The 18,812-nt window shown below is 58.3% G+C and overlaps 7 protein-coding genes across 7 annotated transcripts; 4 read left to right on the forward strand and 3 right to left on the reverse strand.

Moving 5' to 3' along the window:
• Window positions 1-362: 362 nt before the first annotated feature.
• SPRG_08401 (hypothetical protein) lies at window positions 363-1,431 on the forward strand (the record flags this gene model as incomplete). The annotated part of the gene is made up of 3 exons (XM_012347637.1): window positions 363-423; window positions 468-1,334; window positions 1,385-1,431. The coding sequence occupies 3 exons, from the start codon at window positions 363-365 to the stop codon at window positions 1,429-1,431; spliced, it is 975 nt and encodes a 324-aa protein (XP_012203027.1).
• A 120-nt stretch (window positions 1,432-1,551) lies between these two features.
• SPRG_08402 (hypothetical protein) lies at window positions 1,552-4,503 on the reverse strand. Its single transcript, XM_012347638.1, has 12 exons — window positions 4,232-4,503; window positions 4,107-4,176; window positions 3,897-4,051; window positions 3,568-3,848; window positions 2,879-3,515; window positions 2,720-2,830; window positions 2,566-2,649; window positions 2,432-2,517; window positions 2,270-2,380; window positions 2,101-2,224; window positions 1,935-2,050; window positions 1,552-1,883 (listed from the first exon to the last, which is right to left on the reverse strand). Exons 1-12 carry the CDS (start codon window positions 4,484-4,486, stop codon window positions 1,655-1,657), a joined length of 2,259 nt encoding a protein of 752 aa, XP_012203028.1. The 5' UTR covers window positions 4,487-4,503; the 3' UTR covers window positions 1,552-1,654.
• A 1,070-nt stretch (window positions 4,504-5,573) lies between these two features.
• SPRG_08403 (hypothetical protein) lies at window positions 5,574-7,344 on the forward strand. The gene is made up of 3 exons (XM_012347639.1): window positions 5,574-6,451; window positions 6,501-6,733; window positions 6,785-7,344. Exons 1-3 carry the CDS (start codon window positions 5,752-5,754, stop codon window positions 7,226-7,228), a joined length of 1,377 nt encoding a protein of 458 aa, XP_012203029.1. The 5' UTR covers window positions 5,574-5,751; the 3' UTR covers window positions 7,229-7,344.
• A 759-nt stretch (window positions 7,345-8,103) lies between these two features.
• On the reverse strand, window positions 8,104-9,527 carry SPRG_08404 (hypothetical protein; the record flags this gene model as incomplete). Its single annotated transcript, XM_012347640.1, has 1 exon — window positions 8,104-9,527. One exon carries the CDS (start codon window positions 9,525-9,527, stop codon window positions 8,157-8,159), a length of 1,371 nt encoding a protein of 456 aa, XP_012203030.1. The 3' UTR covers window positions 8,104-8,156.
• A 3,479-nt stretch (window positions 9,528-13,006) lies between these two features.
• On the forward strand, window positions 13,007-14,881 carry SPRG_08405 (hypothetical protein). The gene is made up of 6 exons (XM_012347641.1): window positions 13,007-13,120; window positions 13,173-13,750; window positions 13,806-13,916; window positions 13,971-14,046; window positions 14,098-14,685; window positions 14,741-14,881. The coding sequence occupies exons 1-6, from the start codon at window positions 13,031-13,033 to the stop codon at window positions 14,819-14,821; spliced, it is 1,524 nt and encodes a 507-aa protein (XP_012203031.1). The 5' UTR covers window positions 13,007-13,030; the 3' UTR covers window positions 14,822-14,881.
• Window positions 14,882-14,931: 50 nt separating this feature from the next.
• On the forward strand, window positions 14,932-17,628 carry SPRG_08406 (hypothetical protein). The gene is made up of 8 exons (XM_012347642.1): window positions 14,932-15,000; window positions 15,048-15,102; window positions 15,148-16,404; window positions 16,458-16,586; window positions 16,652-16,770; window positions 16,821-17,022; window positions 17,067-17,192; window positions 17,236-17,628. Exons 1-8 carry the CDS (start codon window positions 14,945-14,947, stop codon window positions 17,596-17,598), a joined length of 2,307 nt encoding a protein of 768 aa, XP_012203032.1. The 5' UTR covers window positions 14,932-14,944; the 3' UTR covers window positions 17,599-17,628.
• SPRG_08407 (hypothetical protein) lies at window positions 17,629-18,747 on the reverse strand (the record flags this gene model as incomplete). The annotated part of the gene is made up of 8 exons (XM_012347643.1): window positions 17,629-17,763; window positions 17,813-17,856; window positions 17,905-17,982; window positions 18,040-18,150; window positions 18,195-18,246; window positions 18,291-18,446; window positions 18,488-18,592; window positions 18,637-18,747. The coding sequence occupies 8 exons, from the start codon at window positions 18,745-18,747 to the stop codon at window positions 17,629-17,631; spliced, it is 792 nt and encodes a 263-aa protein (XP_012203033.1).
• Window positions 18,748-18,812: the final 65 nt, after the last annotated feature.

Here is an 18,812-nt window from a genome sequence, read left to right on the forward strand (position 1 = left end):
GTCTGGTTGCATATCTGGTCTGTGTGAAGTCTCCTCGTACCAGAAGCCCGGCGTTAGCACGCTTTCGACGAGAAGCGTGGACCAGATTCCAAAAGGCAATCTCGCGTTCCTGTCACAGAGGTTGAAGTTGACGCTTCGGCCTTTGTCCGGATAAACCTCTTGAAATGCATGTTGAGGGTGGTCAACGTGGCGCTATTAAAATACCATCTGGTTTGTAAGCCATAAACGAAAGCTTCTTGATTTTAACAGCATCCGAATATCAGGTTTGAAAGGCCGCGAGATTGCTCTCCAGCCGGCAATGGCAAGTGCTGCAATCGCCTCGTCGAGCACCGCCACAGCGAACGTCCATGGGCGGGGAATCCATGCTTGCTGTGTCCATCTCGCCATCACCGCCGCTAAAGAAGGTTCATTTCGACGTCGACAGTACGTAGGCGAGGCTCCTCCATACGTGCTCATCTTTCCTCTAGTCGAAGCCGAGCTCTTCCAGCCGACGCATACCGTATGCACGCCCAAGCTGCGCACGAACGGGCTCAAGTACCGCGCGCCAGGCGCCCGCATGGACGTGAGCGAGACGCTGGCGCCGCCGAGCAGCGTGGCGAAGCCCAACTACGACGACTCGCTGCGGCGCGTCGCGGTCGTCTTGTACCAGCACATTCGCCGCTGCGAGAAGCGCTTGCGCGAGACCGCGCCGCTGCTCATGTCGACCATCCAGAGCGCAACGATCGCCGAGACACCGGTTGCCGAGGCCAGCCAGCACCACGCGTTGCGCACCGAGTCGTTTGATGCGTCGACGGTCCACCCGACGAGCGGGCACCTCCCGGGCCTGCACCTCTCGCTCGACAAGGTGTTTGACGAAGAGCACTTTGTGTCGCCGACGTACAAGTATACCTTTGTCCGGCTCCCGACGCTGCACCCGCTCTCGTACTACCGCATGGACAAGGTCAACTGCAAGACGCACATTCCAAGCGTCGAAGAGATCTTCCGCTTCTGCAAGAACCTCTTCAACCGCGCGCAGCTCAGCGCCGAGTGCACGATCGTGTGCCTCATTTACATTGAGCGGCTCATGGAGCGCGCCAACATCCCGCTGCTCGGGTCGAGCTGGAAGCCGATCGTGCTCTGCGGCCTTTTGCTCGCATCCAAAGTGTGGCAAGATCTCTCGTCGTGGAACGTCGAGATCTCCAACATTTACCCGCAGTTCCCGCTGCACTGCATCAACCGCCTCGAGCGCCTCTTCCTGCACTACATCCAGTGGGACCTCTACATCTCGGGCTCGGTCTACGCCAAGTACTACTTTGCGCTTCGGAGCTTGACGGAAAAAAAGACTTTCGACGCCGGTACAACTACACGATCAAGATTGACCCGCCCAACTCCAAGCGCCTCGAAGAACGGTCGGCCGCCGTCAAGAACGAGCTCTATTCCCGTAGCTTGTAACCTTGTTTTTTGTGTCGTTCTCTCGTCTGTCCAACGAAAGCGACCGGATTCGTGCCCGTCCTGGTTCATCCATCGTCCGCATCGCGCACGACGTCGAACTTGACAACGAAATGTCGCATTGCATTGTGACATATCACGTAGTATTCGGAGAGAAACAAACGGTGATGGCATGGCGACGCAAACCTAACGCGTATCTATCGATACTACGTAGCCAGTGGACGATTCAAATCGGAATCTTGTCGCCGTTGAGCTTGTAGTCCCAGCGCCGGCGGATGAGCTCGTGGAGCGACGTTTTCCCGAGCGTCGCCGCGATGCCGCCTTCGTTCACGTAGCTCACGAGCGAGTCGCGAGGCAAGGCGTAGAGGTTCGCGAGTCCGTGGAGAAAATCAAAGTTGGCGTCCACGGACGGGTTGCGGTGCGGCCGAAACACTTGGCGGTAGGCGCTTATGTCCCTAACATCCAATCGTTTTTCGAAACTATCAAGTTGATACTAGACGGTCTACGTGAGGAGGACGCATGCGCCGTCTGGATCAAACTTGAACCGCTTCATGTGCTGGATAAGCGTGTCCTTGAAGATGGCTGTGAGGCCCGTGATAAATTGCACGCGGTTCGTGAGCTCCTAATTGCTGATATGGTTGAAACATTGAAAGATGGGAAATATAGACACACGAGCGCGTCGGCAGCCACCGTCAGGAGCGGTGAGAGGTACGCCACGACCTGCTTGCACGCCTTGGTCGTTGACAAGGACATGGCTCCCGTCTTGCTGAGAAAGTCCGACTTGTCTTGCGCCGCACTGAGGGACGTAGGATGCAGGACATGCGCATGTGCTCTTACGCACCTCAAGATGGCGACGAGGCTCTTCTCGATGGCCAAAAATGTCTTTTGCAAGCCAAAGGCCACGTGGCCTTCGAGTGTTTCGAGCGTCGTGCGTTTGGCTTCCACGCAGACCCTATCCTCGCACGTAAATCCAAAAAGCAAGTCGTTGATCTCGCCAACGCACGTTTGAACGGTCGGGGCACTCGTCAGCGCTGGCGCAATGCTCGCGTGGTACTGACGGTCAAACGTTGACACGTGGCCAATCAAATGCTACGCGGGTCCTTCGTGCCTACGATCATCATACGCGTCGACAAGTACCTTGAGAATGACGAAGAAGCGCGTTGCCGACTCCATGCAGAGCAGTGGTTCTTGTACGAGCTCGTGCGCGAGATTGCACATTTTCTACTCGAATGTTTCCGCATTTTCAGTATTTTTCAGTAATTTTCATCATTTCGGCATTTTCGAGACGTACCGAGAGATATGCATCGCCGATTGTGGCGCAGTAGAGACCGAATGCTTTGACGTAAAAGTCCACGAGGAGGTCGCTCTTGTGCAAGACAATGTCGCAGCGGGCCGTCGCCGCCTACGCCAAATGCATGACACATAACCCTAACCCTCTTCCGACTCGAACCGCGAGCGCTGCGGCAAAGCGCGCGGGCACCGATACATCTTGCGCAATCGGAAGCAGCGACTCGTAAAACAGCACATCTTGCTTCTCGGCCTTGGTCTTGTCCGCTTTGGCCGCCGAGGACGGACTCGACGGCGGCGTGTCACTGGTCGATGCCTTGAGCTTGTTCTTATTGTGCTTGCCGAAGGGCACGACGGGAAACTGCACGCTGTGCAACGCTGTCGCAAATGCCGTCTCGAGGAGCTCGAGCTCGATCGAAATGTACTTGGCGCGGTGGGCGCCAAAAAGCGTCTGCAGCTGGGCCTCGAGGAAAGCGTCCATGCGCGGGCGTTGGCTGACGTCATCGATGAGCGCGGCAATCGCGTCTGTGAGCGTCTCCGTCTTCTCAAACGTCCACGCCAGCGTCTCGACGTAGGCTTGGGCGGGCGTCGTCGTCAAGAGGCGCTCCAAATGCGACAAAATGCCGAAGGCAGGGTCGTGGTACAGCCGCGCCACGAGGGTTTCCCGGACGTACGCGACGACGCTATTTGGAAAGATGCGTGGCACGACTGCGAATTGCTGCTTGCAGATCGCCCGCAGCTTGGTGCAGAGTGCGTCCATGTCCTGTGCCGGGTCCACTGAGTCGAGCGACAGCTGGTTCCTACATCAACGCGCCTATTGACCAAGCGTGATACGACGGTCGACGTCGGTACTTGGTGAGTCGCTCCTTGATGATGTTCCAGACGTAGCGGTCGGCAACCTTGTCCTTGCCATTGTACGCAAGAAGCGACTGGACGTTGAGCTGCATCGTCTCGAAATCCTGCGAGTTGCCAACGCCGCGAAGCTCCTGCTCTTGCGCGTCACTAAAACCGTTAAGGAGGTCCGTCTCGATGCTTTGTGTGAGCCGGTCGATCTCGGCGACGGCGCCTTGGGTTGCGGCCGACGGCGTGAGCTCCTCAGCAAACTCTTGCAGCTTCTTGAGCACACGGCACGCCTACGCCAAAGTGTATGAGGCACCAAGGATACGATCGCGCGGGCGCACGTCGTGTATCTGGGTCGGGTCACGAAGGGTATTGTAGAGCTTGTTGGTCGTCTTCTTGGAGCTCGGCGGCGCATTGAGCAGCTGAATGACTTCGAGGAGTTCGTTCGTCTCGAGGGCGCGGGACTTTTCCTTGTCGATGATGGCGAGCCGATCGCCTAGCGCGTGGGATCGATATGCATATATACAGCATTATTGAGCGCTAGGATGTACCAATGACGACGGCCGACGAGCTTACTTTGGTGAACCGATCTTCGAGCTCGTCCATCTCGCCACACACTGTCTACGCCAGCATCCGTACGTAGATATCGCCCACGTGACGCAATGGAGGGCGGTACATGCAGCAGCCGCTCCGGCTCGCGCAGGTTGTCGTGGTACTTGGCCGCGGCCACGGCGTTCTGCTTGGTGAGCTCCGCAATCCGTGCGTTGATGACGTGGCGCTGCGATGCGAGCTTGTCGATCGTCGCTTGAAAGACCGCGTCCAAGCTGTGGAGGTCGCCGGTCGTCGCGCAGAGCTCGTCGAGCAGGACGTCGCACGAGTACTCGTCGGCGGCGCCGGCGCCGAGGAGCTTGGCGAGCTCGGCGCTGGTCATCTCGCCGCGTGGCACGATCTTTCCGGATAAAAATATCGAAGCCGCCAAGAGACACAAAATATCGAACAACCCGTGTCCCATTTCGTGGACCGAGTACGCAGAGCGATGGCGCGGGTAGGCGGCTGGTTACTAGCACCCTGACCACTCTAGAGCCATGATGCTGCTCGCTGAATCGTTGGTGTCGTGCCTACGTACTGGCTGCTCGTCGAACGAGGGCCAGTGCGCTCTTCTCTCCAGAACTCGATCCACATCAAGACCCAATAGCGACCGATGGTGGTGGTTCGTTGCGGGCCGAGAAGAGGCAGCGCTACGCACGCTACTCATGGACGGGCGCGCAGATTACTGCATTGCTCAACTGGTTTCCCGGACCATGGACGCCTGGCCACAGCTACTAAACAGCTATGCAGTCGCCGATCATCCTGGTCGGTCCTCTGACCAGTCGCCATGAGCTACTCTCTCCTCCATCGGCGCTGGCGGCAATCGACGGTCATGCTCGGGCGATGAAAGATACTGAAAGAAGAGCTCGTCGACCAGACGCTTGGCTTCAACTTTTGGCCAACGTCCTAATTAGGCACATGCCGATGATTGGACGCTAGCATTCGGCATCGAGTTGCCGCGTCTCTGGGTCGCATTTTGGTGGCGGGATTGTATCGAGTGGATGGATGGATGCGTTGGCCTCGTCGCTGGTGTCGCAAGCGTCGGTTGCGACGGTGGATGACACGTCGTATGACATGGCTTTACTCTTCCGCAGTCGACTACAGTATATACCGTACTACACTAGTGACGGCGATTCTCCGATGAGCTTCAACGCGATCCGAGGGCTTTAAAATCGCTCGTGTGCAACCGTGTGGCCCGTCCGTTCGCATCTAATTCCAGCGCCGAGAAGGTTCGATGACGAGCCCGCTCTCAGCGTCCAAAGCCATATTTGGAAGCGCAATGAAGATAGCCAGCGTCATCTCGACATAGATCGTGCACGTTGGTGATGCCCTCTTAAACGTGGCATGTGCCGCAAAAGCCGAATTTCGGCAAGGTGTCTGGAATTTCCGGCCTCGTGATTGGTCCTTCGATAAAATTACAAACCGCGAGCACTGAAACCTCGGGCAAAGTACAGTACAAGTCGGTGGTTTCTCCAGTGTACTAGATCCGCCGCCAAGGATCTCCCGACGACGACGACGACAACGACGACGACCTCGACACCTCCAGCTACTTGGCTCCCGCTCGCGTCCTCGGCCCGCCCGTCTTCGTGGCCATCTTCCATCTTTGACATGAGCGCCAGCAAGAACCACCGGTCGTCCGCCGCCATGCGTGGCATCGACGCGCCGCCCCGATCGGCCACGTGCCACCAGCGCGTCGTTGTGCTAGGCGGCGGCATCATCGGCCTCACCACGTGCTACTACCTCGCCAAGCGCGGCCACGAAGTCGTGTGCATCGAAAAGGAAAGCCAAGTCGGCATGCTCGCGTCCTTCAAGAACGGCACGTTCTTCGACTCGACGCTGTACAGCAGCTGGGCCGACTTCTCTGTGCTCTATCGCAAGCAGACCCACGCCTCGTCGTCGCCCAAGTCGAAGCAAAAGGCCTTTCGCATCGAGGCCGCAGCGTGGATGGACCCGGCGTTCTGGTCGTGGGGTCTCAAGTTCATGACGAGCGCGACGAGCCGCCGGGCCAAAGACAATGGCCGCAAGATCCGCGACCTCGGCTTTTACAGTCAGCGCAAGCTCGACGAGCTCATCCGCATGCACCCCGAGATCGAAGAAGCCATGGAACAGACCGCCGAAGGCACGCTCGAAGTCTTCGAATCGACCGCCGAGCGCGACGAGGTGATGCACTCGGACCGCATTTACCACTGCATGGAGTACCGCCTCCCGCTGCAGCCGCTCGACGCCAAGGACGCGGCTAGTGTCGAGCCAGCGCTCGCCGCCTCCGTGCTTGCGCCAGGCGCCATCTACTCGGCCACCGGCACCAACGGTGCATCAGTTGTCGCTGCCCGTCCTTTCGACTCATTGCGATCATGTAGGCGATGTGCACAAGACGTGTCTGGCCATGTGGCAGCTCTGCCGGCAGCACGGCGTCATGTTTCGCTTTAACACGGACATCACCGACATTCTCATCGTCGACAACCGCGTCGTCGCTGTTCAAGCCCACGATGGCGACCTCATTGAAGGTGACTCGTTCGTGCTTGCCTTGGGCAACCACACACCGGCGGTCGCCAAGCTCGCCGGCGTCAAGCTGCCCATGTACCCCGTCAAGGTGTCGTACTTTTCATATCTCGTCGGTCGACCTAATTTCGACGCGGGGTAGGGTTATGTGCTCAGTGTCCCGCGCAACGAAGCTTTCCCGCCGCTCACGTGCAATGTGTACGCCGGTGGGAACGCACTCGTGTCGCCCATGGCCGACGGCTCGCTGCGGATATCGGGCGGCGCCGACTTTGCCGGTTTCAACTACAAGAGCGATCCGAAGCGGGTCAAGTGGCTCTTGAAGCAGGCCAAGCGCCTCTTCCCCGAGACGTACCTCGACGAGTCCAAGCTCGAGTCGCACGCGTGTCTGCGACCAGTGAGCGCCGACGACGTCCCGTTCATCGGCCAGACGCTGGTCGACAACCTCTTCGTCAACACGGGCCACGGCTCGAAGGGCTGGACGCTCTCGTTCGGGTCCGGCGCGCTCCTCGCCGACCAAATCAGCGGGCGAACACCCGAGATCAACATTGAAAAGTACTCGCCGCTGCGCTTCGGCCTCTTTAGTTAGACACGAAACATGCCCACCATATCGGGTCGATGGAAGACCCGCACCATCCCTTTTCCACTCTTTTTAGGCCACGATTGCGTCCTTAGTTTAAGCTCTAATATGTATTTCCTCGCGCAATATTGGGTCCGCGACACGTACCGTGTCCAACGCGTCCGTCAGCCTCGGTAGAATCAAAGCAGAGCTACTACTACATGTACGCATCGTCGTCGCCCTTTTCGGTCCAGTCAACGCATGATACCGGTACTACCAACTCAGTGCGACCGCGGTGACAAGTGGTCCACGCTTCGATCCCACGCTCCGACACTCCCTAAAACCTTGGGTGCCCGACAGAAAAAGAGAGTACAAGGTGTGGCGTCAGGAAGATGCAGTGATGCGAGGAAGCAACGTACGGCCAGGAGAACCCGCTGATGCGATGCTACATATACCAATGCCCGTGCACCCGTGACAAGGTCCGGCCCGCGCTTCGGTTGTCCGACACGGCGCTCTTCCTTGAGGCTGACATGTCCCGACCCGAGACACGTGTGCGGGCGGGCGTTCCTGTGGTCGCGGGAAAATTTCCAAGCGCCATGTTGTACTAATCCTCTAGTCGATCTTAGCAGTCCACTCTCTCCAAGTGTCGCCGACGGCAACTTCAAGCGAGCGGCGTAACATGCATTACGTGCGATGGCGGGCGAAATTGGTGGTCGCCGCGAAGAGGCCAGTGCCAAGGCGCAATATGCGTGCTTGATGGGCGTCCCACTGGTGCGTGTGGACATGTCGTGTTACCAACGACATGGGTCTGGACACGCTCTCAAGATCTCGGTACTTGATTGTTGTTGCTGTTGTGGCGACGGTCGTTTGATGGCATACTATTCTACTACGACAAGAAGACGATGGTGGTGTGTCAACTAAATAAGAGAATAAATTTTCATAGGGCGTCTATCTAAAACTAGGGCTGGGTTTGCTGCGTGGCAAAGAGGCCAAACCGCAGCGGCGAGTACTTTTCAATGTTGATCTCGGGCGCGCGGCCGCTGATCTGGTCGGCGAGGAGCGCGCCGGCGCCGAAGGCAAGCGTCCAGCCTTTCGAGCCATGGCCGGCGTTGATAAATAGGTTTTCGACCAGCGTCTGGCCGATCAACGGCACTTCGTCGGCGCTGACCGGGCGCAGACACACCTGCGTCGTCATCTTGGCCTCGTCGAGGTACCCGTCCGGAAAGCACTTTTTGGCGTGCGCCAGCAAGGACGCAATGCGCTTCGCGTCCTTCTTGTAGTTGAAGCCCGTGATGTCGGCGCCGCCCGAGATGCGAACCATGTCGTCCCGCTCGGGCGAGATGAGCGCTTGGCCGCCCGCGTAGACGTTGCATTTCAGCGGCGTCGCATTTGCCGTCGTCGGCACGCGCAGCACGTAGCCCTTGATCGGGTACATGGGCAGCTTGACGCCGGCGAGCTTGGCGACCGCCGACGTGTGGTTTCCGAGCGCCAGCACGAACGAGTCGCCTTCGATGAGGTCGCCGTTGCGGACTTGGACGGCGACGACGCGGTCGTCGACGACGAGGACGTCCTCGATCTCCGTGTTGCAGCGGAACATGACGCCGTGCCGCTTGCAGAGCTGCGCGAGCGCGAGGCACGTCTTGTGGACGTCGCCGTTGGTGCCAATCGGCGAGAACATGGCGCCGAGCCGGATCGCGTCCGGGCGCAGCGCCGGCTCGATCTCGAGGCCCTCGGTCTTGTCGACGGGCGTCAGCGGGTACCGGTACTCCATGCTGTGCTTGATGCGGTCCGAGTCCATAATCTCGTCCGCAGTGCTCGCCGACGCAAAGAGCTCGAGCGTGCCTTCGGCGACCGAGTCGAGCTCGTCCTCGAGCTCGGGAAACATGCGGAAGAGCTCTTGCAGCTTGCGCTGGCTGTAGAAGTCGAGGTCGCGCGTCTTGCGCATGTTGTCCTTGGCCTTCTTGCTCGACATGTTGAGCATAAACTTGACGCCCCAGGACCAGAAGGACGGGTCGAGCCACGCGCGCGGGTGGACGCGGAACGGCTTGTGCTTGGCGTGGTGCTTCTGGTACAAGAGCGACATGTCGGCCCAGCTCGAGTAGAGCGTCGCGTCAAAGTACGTGCCGTCGTGGGCCGCCGACGCGGTGCAGCCGATGCTGGCCTCGCGCTCGATGCAGACGACCTCGTGGCCCTTGCGCGCGAGGTAGTAGCACGTGGCGAGGCCGACGATGCCGCCGCCGCACACGACGACGCGGTGCGGCTGGGGCAGGACGCGCGGCGCGTCAAAGCCTCTTGCGACCGCAGACCCGCGGTGGGTGCGACCTTTCATCGGCGGCCGAATTCGAGGAATGGCGTCCATAGCACTATGTAGTATGCAGTAGGAGTCGTACACGAGAAGCCAGGCAGCACGCGAATTGAGGCCGTCGTCGTACAGTGTACTGGCCTCTCTGGCGGCCACCACAGGTTCAAAGGTGCACTCGATGTGACCAACGTCCTCACTTACTTTGCACTTTCTATCGAACATCACTACACTGTACTTCGACGCTTGTCGCAGGTGCGCCTTCGAACTTCGCTCGAAGGAAACCGGGCGCGAAGTCGAGATCGAAGTTCGAAGGCACCTATGACCACTGGCACCACGCGTGCGGTCGGAGGAACGAAGCGGGTCGTGATGGATGATTGTTTTAGAAAATAATCCCGACTCCAGCTTTCTGTATGAAAACGACACTGGAGAACAGTGGTCTTTCGGGCAAGGAGCTCGTAGTGGACACGCTGCGTGGGCCGATGATGTCGGAAGCTTCGCGATCGTCAGAGTTGGACGTTCTTGGTGCCACGACTTCAAGGCCCAAAGAGGACGATATATGGGTGTCTGTAAGGACAGACCCATTGTAGATGGCACAGCGGCAAGAGGATGAGCCATAGCGCCGCACTGATTGATGTATGTGGGCGCCCGATCCTCTCTTCGCTCGCCACTTGCGACGATGGAACTCACTAGCGTCATCCTCGCTGCGACGCTGCTTTCAGAACCATCACTGACGATCATTGTACGTTGAAGTGACCATTCTCCCAGACAACCATGGCTTGGCGCCTTAGGACCATCAGCATTTGGAAGGAGGTGCGAATCGTTAGCGTTCAGAGGACAACCACCAAATGATACGATGCAGAGTTCGTGGGCAAGCGTGCACGGCCTCGCCGCGCGAGATCGCCGGCAGGTGCACAACCAGCACAGCCTTCCTTGGCGTCGTTCTTGGATGTGTCGCGATGGACATCAAATTTCATCAGAAGCAGATGCCAGCAAATATATTCTGCCGTCGCAATCCTTCTCTCAATTTGCAGTTTGTCGGGCCGAAACCAGCCCAACGATTCGCTGAAAATCGAGCAACGAGCTTTGCAAAGTGGACAATTGCTTCGAAATACTGGATACGTGTTGGATAGTCCATAATGAAAATTTCTTGCTCAAGCTCACAGTCAAGTCGCATCCGATACCACGCAAAGACACGTCGTGCGCTATGCCTTTGCTCCAGCACACATTGCTGTAGACTAGAAGAAGCTACAAGCTCCAGAGAACCGCCCCGTCACTGCTGCTCGACGTATCAACCGTTGCTTGTGACGCGCCGTTTATGAACGAGAGCTTCTCGTTGACGCGTTTTTGTACAATTTGGCTTGCTTGGATGGCCCGACGGATCTCAGCGCCCGTGTCCTTACGCTTCCCACAACGCGCCTGCAGATGATGCAGTCGTGGGTCATCGAGTCGATAGTGATTGTTACGTGGCGAGCTGTCGCGGCCGACGTCGTTACTCAGGCGGATCCTATATTCACGCTTTGATTGGCTCGTCTCTAGGCAACACGCGTTCTGATTGGACCAACGGAAATATCGATTTGCATTTTATTACTCCCGAAAGCATACACATATCAGTATATTCCTTTGCGAGCGACGAAATGACGCCAAAATGATGGCAAATTGGTCGCCGTTGCGATCTTCTACTGATTGATGTGACCAGTACGGTCCGCTTCTAGCCGTCATCGCCTTATACTTCGTATTCCTCTTTAGCGCTTATCTCAAGGCATGATCTTTAGGGGATGCTTTTGTTTCGGCCTGCGTCGCTTTGATTGGTGGAGATCTGGGATCCAAGCCAATCAGAGAGCAGGAGGCGCTAGCAGTTGCCAATCTTCCCATTCCATGCCCCGCGAGACTTTCTGCGCGCTGGTGTCCCCCGCCACCTTTTGCACGCAACACCATGTCTACGTCGAGCCCAAGGCCATGCGCAACGGGGAACAGTGAGCCATGAAGCCGCAGCGGACAGGCCGCAACGTCGAGTCGGCGCGCTGCAAGCCCACCAACCTCACCACGATATGGCTATCACATTCCGAGGCGACGGAGTATTAACCGGCAACATCTCGTCGACAAGACCGAAGCCAAGTCGGGCGTAGGGACGTACCTCTATACTGACGTCTGCGTGGCTCCTGCGTCGTTGTCAAGGGTACATAAATTCAAATTGAATTTATGTACCCTTGGTCGTTGTCCACTGCAACTGGTCGGAAGAGCTGGGCGGCCAACTCGTCATAAATACAAACTACAAACTCGTTACTGTGTCCGACTCGGACGACCCCTTGCACGGGGTGACGCTGGCGGGGCATGTGCTACATCTGTTCAAGGGCCTTCCGATATCGCCCGATTTCGATGCTTTAAATGCGACCTTGAAGGAGCTCGTGACCCGCTTTCTCACGAGCGAGAGCCATGCGAACATCGACTTGTTGAAGCTGCCACTTGACTGCTCGTCGTGGACGCAGCCACCGGATGCGACTCGCCAGTGGTGCATCTTCAATGACGGCATGACCGTGGGCGAAATGTCTGTGCGCGATATCCTCGACTTTGCCCACGCACAATACCGAGCTGCTGGTGCGTTTCAGCTGCACGTGCCTCTCGCATTAAAGGGCCTTCGAACGCCATCCGACGACGACCTTGTAATCAGTACCACATCTCTCTCTAGTGTGTGTTGTGTCGCGTATCGACGAGCCAATGTGGTAGTCGAGTCCTGGTCGAGCCCCGGGCCAAATTCGCGCAACCCAGGCTCCCAACCTCTTGCTTACTCGCGTCAGCGATACTACCTTGGAGACTCGTAACCTCAATCTGTAGGCTTGGCCGGTGGCGCGGGCCGGCCCTCGAGAGAGTACGCTCGGCTGTGGCCTTCTCCCGTAGGCAACTCCAAATCATCAACTACATACAAGCACAGTATGCTATGTGCACCAAGCCTTCAAATGCCAACTCCATGCACGGGTGGAGACGCGGTCTCCGTTCTCGCGCATGTAGGACAAAGAGGCATGCACTCGTCGTAGCTTTGCCTCGGACGCTCGTACTATTGTCCAACTACTGAGGAATGGCATCCGACGTTGTCGAGCTCACCACGATGGGTGCTGACTGTTTTCGCCATGGCTTCGCAGCTCGTCTATTCTAGTCGAGAGCGCAGCCATCTTGGTCATTCGGCAGCATGGCGGCCTGTCGTGTACTTGGTGTTTGTATGGACGGCGGCCGCTGAGTCATTCGCCCCACCAAGTGGCCGATGACTCATCGGAGACCAGTCTTTTGCCCTTTGGAAACGCCTCTGATTGGCTGATATTCCGGCGCGTAGGGTAGGGTTCTCGCACGGCTTGAAGTAGCAGGTGTCTTTTAATGCAGTATTTTATTGTTTTCGCACTTCTACACTTGGTATTAATATATGCAATTGCCATTTCCATTTAATACATTGTATATTAATGTACGTTGCCACATGGCACTGTCGACCTTGGGCGTCGCCGAAAGCAGTTTGCATCTTGCGCCTTGCCACGCACGTCGCCATGTTCGTCGCCGCCCGCGCCCGTGTCCTCCGCCGCCCCGCTGCCCGCCACTTCTCGTCGGCCTGGGAGAAGCCCTTCCCGTCCATCCTCGTACGCTGCGCATGCCAGGCGACACGCAATCTGACACGCTTTTTCTGTGTAGATTGCCAAGGACAGCGTGTCGGCGCAAGGCTCGTTTGCCGAGGCCCAAGCCACGTACTTGCAGCCCAACATGGCGTCCGTGAAGGAGCTCGACGCGCTCCTCGCGAAGAAGAAGCTCGGGATCGTGGCGCACTTTTACATGGACCCGGAGCTCCAAGGCGTCCTCTCGTCGCTCCAATGGCCGCACACGCTCGTCGCCGACTCGCTTGCGATGGGCGAAGCCGCGGCCGTCATGGCCAAGAACGGCGCCAAGGCCGTCGCGTGCCTCGGCGTCGACTTTATGTCGGAAAGCGTCCGCGCCAACTTGGACTCGAACGGCTTCCACGACATTCCTGTCTACCGTCTCTCCAAGAAGAAGATTGGGTGCAGCTTGGCCGAGTCGGCCGAGAAGGCTGCGTACATGGCGTACCTGACGAAAGCCGCGATGACGCCCAATAGCCTCCACGTCGTCTACATCAACACGTCGCTCAAGAGCAAGGCGTGGGCCCACAACATCATCCCGACCATCACGTGCACCTCGTCCAACGTCGTCCAGACGATTTTGCACGCCGATGCGCAGATCCCGGGCCTCAACATCTGGTACGACGACCTCTCGGTTCTTAGCAATGGCTGAGATGTGCTTTTTGAATACTAGGTATGGCCCTGATACGTACATGGGCGAGAACCTCGAGCAGATGTTCCGCCACTTGGCGACACTGCCCGATGACAAGATCCGCCAGATCCACCCCAAGCACACGAGCAAGACGTATGTTGTCTTTGATCGAGAGGCTTGACGCCTCATGCTGCTTTGTACTACTAGCATTACGTCGCTCCTCAAGCGCTTTGACTACTTCAAGGAAGGCAACTGCGTCGTGCACCACATGTTTGGCGACAAGGTACTCGGACGATTCTTGTCCATTTTTTCTGATGCACGTCGATGCGATTAGGTCACGCAGCGTGTCCGGGAGCAGTACAGCGACGTGTACCAAACGGCACATTTTGAAGTGCCCGGCGAGATGTTTACGCTGGCGATGGAGGCCCAGAACGAGGGCCGCGGCGTCGTCGGGTCGACGTCCAACATTCTCAACTTTATCAAGGCCAAGACGAACGACGCGATCGCAGCCAACTCGGGCGAGAAGCTGCGCTTCATCCTCGGCACGGAGGCGGGCATGATCACGTCCATCGTGCGCGGCGTGCAGCAGACGCTCCAGGCCAGCAAGGGCTCGGCGACGCCGCAAGTGGAAATCATTTTTCCGGTCGCCGCCGATGCGATCGCCAAGGACGACGAGAACAATGTCGTGCCCGGTGTCCAGGGCGGCGAGGGCTGCTCGACCGCCGGCGGCTGTGCGACGTGCCCGTTCATGAAGATGAACGACTTGGACGCGCTCTTTGACGTGGTCGAGGGCGTCGACCTCAGCGCGCCGACCGACCCGCTCGCGGCGTACCACCCGCAGACGTACAGCGAGCGCATCCACGGCAAGACCATCTCGGAGATTGGTGTTGCGCCCATCTTGCACATGCGTTCGTTCATGGAGGTACATCCACGACCTTGATACGTTGATACGGGCGCTGATATTGTGTGTGCGGTAGAACCAGCGCTTGTCGGACGAGCTGGTCGAGGACATTGCGACCCGCGTGCCGGGCGCTGGGTGCCCGGAGGCGCGTGCATAAGTACCCGCTTGCAAATCTATGACTATTTGAAAACTTGATATTATATTGGACGCAACGCGCACGCAAATAGTGTCGAAACGCCGGAAGATCCAACGAGGTGGGAGTTGCGAAACGATTAGCAGCATGGACGGCAAGCCGATCGACGATCCATCGTCCGACGCCGAGACCGCGCCCGTCATGTACGTGGCCGACCGAGCGCATGGCGCTCATCGTGTCTTCTGCGCAGGCCACGGGCGACCAAGGGCCCGCCCAAGATGGCACCGCCCAAGGCCGACGACAGCGTACGCAGCGCCATCGTCTCATGTGTGTAAAGCGTCGATGAGTAGGTGGACGCGGTCAAGAAGCCCAAGAAGAAGGCGCCGCCGCCGCCGTCGGGCGCGCCACCCAAGTCGGCGGCGGCGGCCCTCCGCGCCAAGACGAACGGATCACCGCCGTCGTCGCCGCAGCCCAAAGTCAACGCGTCGGTGCAGAAGATCCGATCGGCAGCGCTCGCCGACAGCAGCAGCAAGGAAGGCGAGGGCGAGAAACCAAAGCCCAAGAAAAAACCTCCTCCGCCATCGTCGGCGCCGCCGCCCGAGCTGGCCGATGCGGATGCCAAGGGCAGCACCAACGAAGAGGCCACGCTCGAGGCCAAGCCCAAGCCTAAGAAGAAGCCGCCGCCACCGTCCAAGGCGCCGCCACCTACGTCGCCGCCGCTGAACGAGGCCAAGGCCGAGACCGAGCCCTCGCTTGAAGTCGAGAAGCCAAAGAAGAAGGTCATCAAGAAGGCGCCACCGCCGCACGTCGACATTTTGGCGTCCTCCTCCTCGTCCGCACCCGTGGACGAGCCAGTCTTTCCAGCCCCAAAGTCGGCACCCGCCGCGGCAGCTCCGCCCAAGCGGCGCACCATCGCCGAGCTGCTCAACGATGGCAACGAGAGCAGCGTCGTGCGCAAGAACACGACAGCGCTCATGGAAGAAATCGCACTGCAGCCAAAACACCAAGACGTGTTTACCCCCATGACGATGGGGCCGACGACGGGCAAGGCAGCGCCCATGAGCTCGTCGAACCGGCGCCACGTCGACGACGAAGAGACGTTGACCGTGACGCGGCATGTGAAGAAGCAGCCCGACGTCGTCTTGGCCAAGCCCATACTCGAAGCGAGCCTTGACGACGACATTGAGGAGATTCCCTTTCTCGACGCCGCGGGAGCCAAGGACGACGACGAGGCGAAGGACCCAGAGATTGTAATGGAGAAGGCGGCACCCCGCAGCACGACCCACAGCAACGACAACGTTGACGAGCCCAGTGGGGACAACAATGCGAGCGGCCGCAGTCATCCCACCCAGCAGCAGCAGCTACCAAAGTCCAAGACGGCGCTGGCCGACGCGCTCTACAGCGAAATGAAGCAGCTCGAATCCATGGGCAAGGAAGACCTCGATCGGCGCGTCCTCGAAAGCAAGCAGGAGGAGGCCCACGACGACGCGAAACAGAGCATGCACGGTGACGACGACGACGAAACCGAACCGTCCGTCGAGGCCAAGCCAAGAAAGCCCCGCAAAACCAAAGCCAAGACCGTCGACGAGTCCAAAAAAGTCTTTGAGGTGCACACTTTGTATGTGCGTCGATTCGTCGTCATCCACCGGGTTGCTGCTAGTATTTCAACCCCAAGCGCGTGCCGTATGTCCCCAACCACTTGCTGGACTTTGTGACGCGGCCGCTTGAAGCCGGGCGCGGCCATGTGCTCAAGTGCTTTATTGAGCGGAATCGCGTGGGCCAAAATCGCGTACGTCGTCTTCTTGCACCTAATATTGGAGAGCGATTCGGGATGTGAAGACTTTGATTGGGTAGCTCTCGCCCGTGTACACGCTCTTGGTCGAAGTCAACAGCTCGAGCGGCCGGCCCATCTTGTACTGTCGGCAAAAAGCGACGAGCCAATTCTCGTCGCACTTTGTGTTTAGCCTCAACAAGTGGCCGTCGCCTTCTTGATAGATTGATAGTAAAGGTGTTGCTGTGGTAGGGAAGACCTCTTTTTGTCGCGCGCGATGCGCAGCAAGCAGTTTCTCGGGAAGCTTCGGTCGGACACGCGCAAGATGGAGTACGCGCTCTTTGACCAAGGCGACAACCCGGAGGACATTGACTCGGACTGCGAGATTGACGACGAGATTCGCCAGCATATTCGGGCGCAATTGTGCATCATTCGCTACCACAACATGAAAAAGGTCGTGGTCGTAGCAAATGCATGGTACTGAATCGTTTATTGTAGGACCATCCGCGCAAGATGGAGGTCATCATTCCGTCCATCAACGAGACCGGCACGGGGTACCTGGATTGGCGCCCCATCACGCGCGACCAAGCAATGGAAACGCTCTTTAGCGAGATTTCCGAAAAGGCACGTCGCCATGTATCAAGTTGATACGAAAAAGAAAAAATAGGGCGGCGAGAACGTGGTCGAGGCCGACAAGTTTATCTGCATGCACAAGCGCGAGACGCAGTACGACCCGCTCTCGTCGTGCATTGTCGACTTTCGCAGCCGGGCGACGTGCGTCTCGGTCAAGAACTTTCAAATGGTGCACTCGCAGCCGCTCGACCAAGACCGGTACCGCGACGCGTACATTGCCGCGCACCCGGGGTACCACTACGACGACGAAGGCACGGTGAGCGTGCCCCAAGAGCACGTGCTCCTGCAGATGGGCCGCGTCGGCCAAAACTGCTTCAACATGGACTTCCAATACCCGCTCTCGATGCTCCAAGCGTTTGCGATCTGCATTTCCCGCTTTGATTCCAAGCAGAAATAAGACAATGGAGCCTCGTTCTCGTTTGCACTCTTAATTGTCGTTCTCGTCGTTCTCGGCTGTCTTGGCGCGACCGGAGAGCTCGTGCATGAGGTACTTCATGTCGTTGACGATCGTGGTTTGCTCGGCCGGCGTCGCGAGAAGGTACATGTCTTGCATCATTTCAGCCTGCGCGGCTTCCTTCAGTCCCGACAATACCCGCAGCCACGTGTATTACCTTCTTGGCCAGGTCCAGACGCGCAAAGTACGCTGTCCACGGCGCTACCGATAGCCGTGGTGGGTTGCGCCTTCGACTTTATGGCTGCGTACCGGGAATCAAGAGCTCTTCGTAGTTGCCGGCCGGGATCGGTTCCATGTCGTCGGACGCGTACTTGGAGATGCGGCTGGCTACGAAGAAGAGACAACATGTCCTTCTTGCGTTAAAATGACAAAGGTAAGACGTACGGGCACTGCCCCCCGCGAGGAGCTCGAGGAACCGCATAAAGAACGCGAACCGCTCCGGCTTGCTCGACTGGTTCCAAAAGGCCACGAGCAGACCCAGGCGCATCTTGGTATCTACAAACCACGATGTCTTCTGTCGTATGTCGTCCAATCTGTACCCGACAAGTGCGTGTACACTTGCTTCCACTCGTCCCGCGTCCGGATCGTTTTCTAGCAGGCCGTAAGACTCGAGAGGTGGATGCAGTCGGCTCGACCTCGCGGTCGATCTTGTCGGCGAGCTTTTTGGTCGACGCGATCTTGGCCTGCACCTCGCGCGTCTTGCTGCCGAGCGTAGCGGCGTGTTCGTACGCAGTTTGCGCGCGGCGAAGGTGGCCCAAGGCCTCGAGGGCCTGGCCTTGCCGAAAATACCCCTACCCCCATCTCTGTAACCCTAATCCACGGTGGTGGGTACCTTGGCCCACTGCGGGTCGAGTGCGATCGCCGCTTCGGCGTCGCGCAGCGCGTCGTCAAACTTTTGAAGGTGGAAGCGGGCGGCCGATCGGTTGCCGAAGAGCGCCTACGTGTCTCGTTCAATCGTGCGACAGAGAGGCGAATTCGTACATGTTGCCGCGGGTCTTGTAGAATCGCTTTTGCATACAAGGCCTCGGCTTCGTCGTACCGCTTGGCCTCGAACGCGTCGTTGCCTTGGGCGCGGAGGTCTGTGCTCGACATGGTCTTTGTTAAAATGATGGTACGCTAGGCGCGATGTCAATGCTTCGATTTTCGAATCCACCGGC

The sequence above is a fragment of the Saprolegnia parasitica genome (assembly GCF_000151545.1).
Source record: "Saprolegnia parasitica CBS 223.65 unplaced genomic scaffold supercont2.37, whole genome shotgun sequence".
NCBI classification, from domain to species: Eukaryota; Oomycota; class Saprolegniomycetes; order Saprolegniales; family Saprolegniaceae; genus Saprolegnia; species Saprolegnia parasitica.

Bases quoted from the DNA above. Each gene is read 5' to 3' on its own strand.
- SPRG_08402 (XM_012347638.1), bottom strand. From the start codon at position 4,486: ATGACCAGCGCCGAGCTCGCCAAGCTCCTCGGCGCCGGCGCCGCCGAC. The intron at 4,177-4,231 runs GTACCGCCCTCC...ATGCTGGCGTAG, and splicing joins AGCCGGAGCGGCTGCTGCAT to ACAGTGTGTGGCGAGATGGA. The intron at 2,051-2,100 runs GTGTGTCTATAT...ATCAGCAATTAG, and splicing joins CGGTGGCTGCCGACGCGCTC to GAGCTCACGAACCGCGTGCA.
- SPRG_08403 (XM_012347639.1), top strand. From the start codon at position 5,752: ATGAGCGCCAGCAAGAACCACCGGTCGTCCGCCGCCATGCGTGGCATC. The intron at 6,452-6,500 runs GTGCATCAGTTG...GCGATCATGTAG, and splicing joins CTCGGCCACCGGCACCAACG to GCGATGTGCACAAGACGTGT. The intron at 6,734-6,784 runs GTGTCGTACTTT...GACGCGGGGTAG, and splicing joins TGCCCATGTACCCCGTCAAG to GGTTATGTGCTCAGTGTCCC.
- SPRG_08405 (XM_012347641.1), top strand. From the start codon at position 13,031: ATGTTCGTCGCCGCCCGCGCCCGTGTCCTCCGCCGCCCCGCTGCCCGC. The intron at 14,047-14,097 runs GTACTCGGACGA...CGATGCGATTAG, and splicing joins ACCACATGTTTGGCGACAAG to GTCACGCAGCGTGTCCGGGA. The intron at 14,686-14,740 runs GTACATCCACGA...TGTGTGCGGTAG, and splicing joins ACATGCGTTCGTTCATGGAG to AACCAGCGCTTGTCGGACGA.
- SPRG_08406 (XM_012347642.1), top strand. From the start codon at position 14,945: ATGGACGGCAAGCCGATCGACGATCCATCGTCCGACGCCGAGACCGCG. The intron at 15,103-15,147 runs GTACGCAGCGCC...GTCGATGAGTAG, and splicing joins CGCCCAAGGCCGACGACAGC to GTGGACGCGGTCAAGAAGCC. The intron at 17,193-17,235 runs GCACGTCGCCAT...AAGAAAAAATAG, and splicing joins TTAGCGAGATTTCCGAAAAG to GGCGGCGAGAACGTGGTCGA.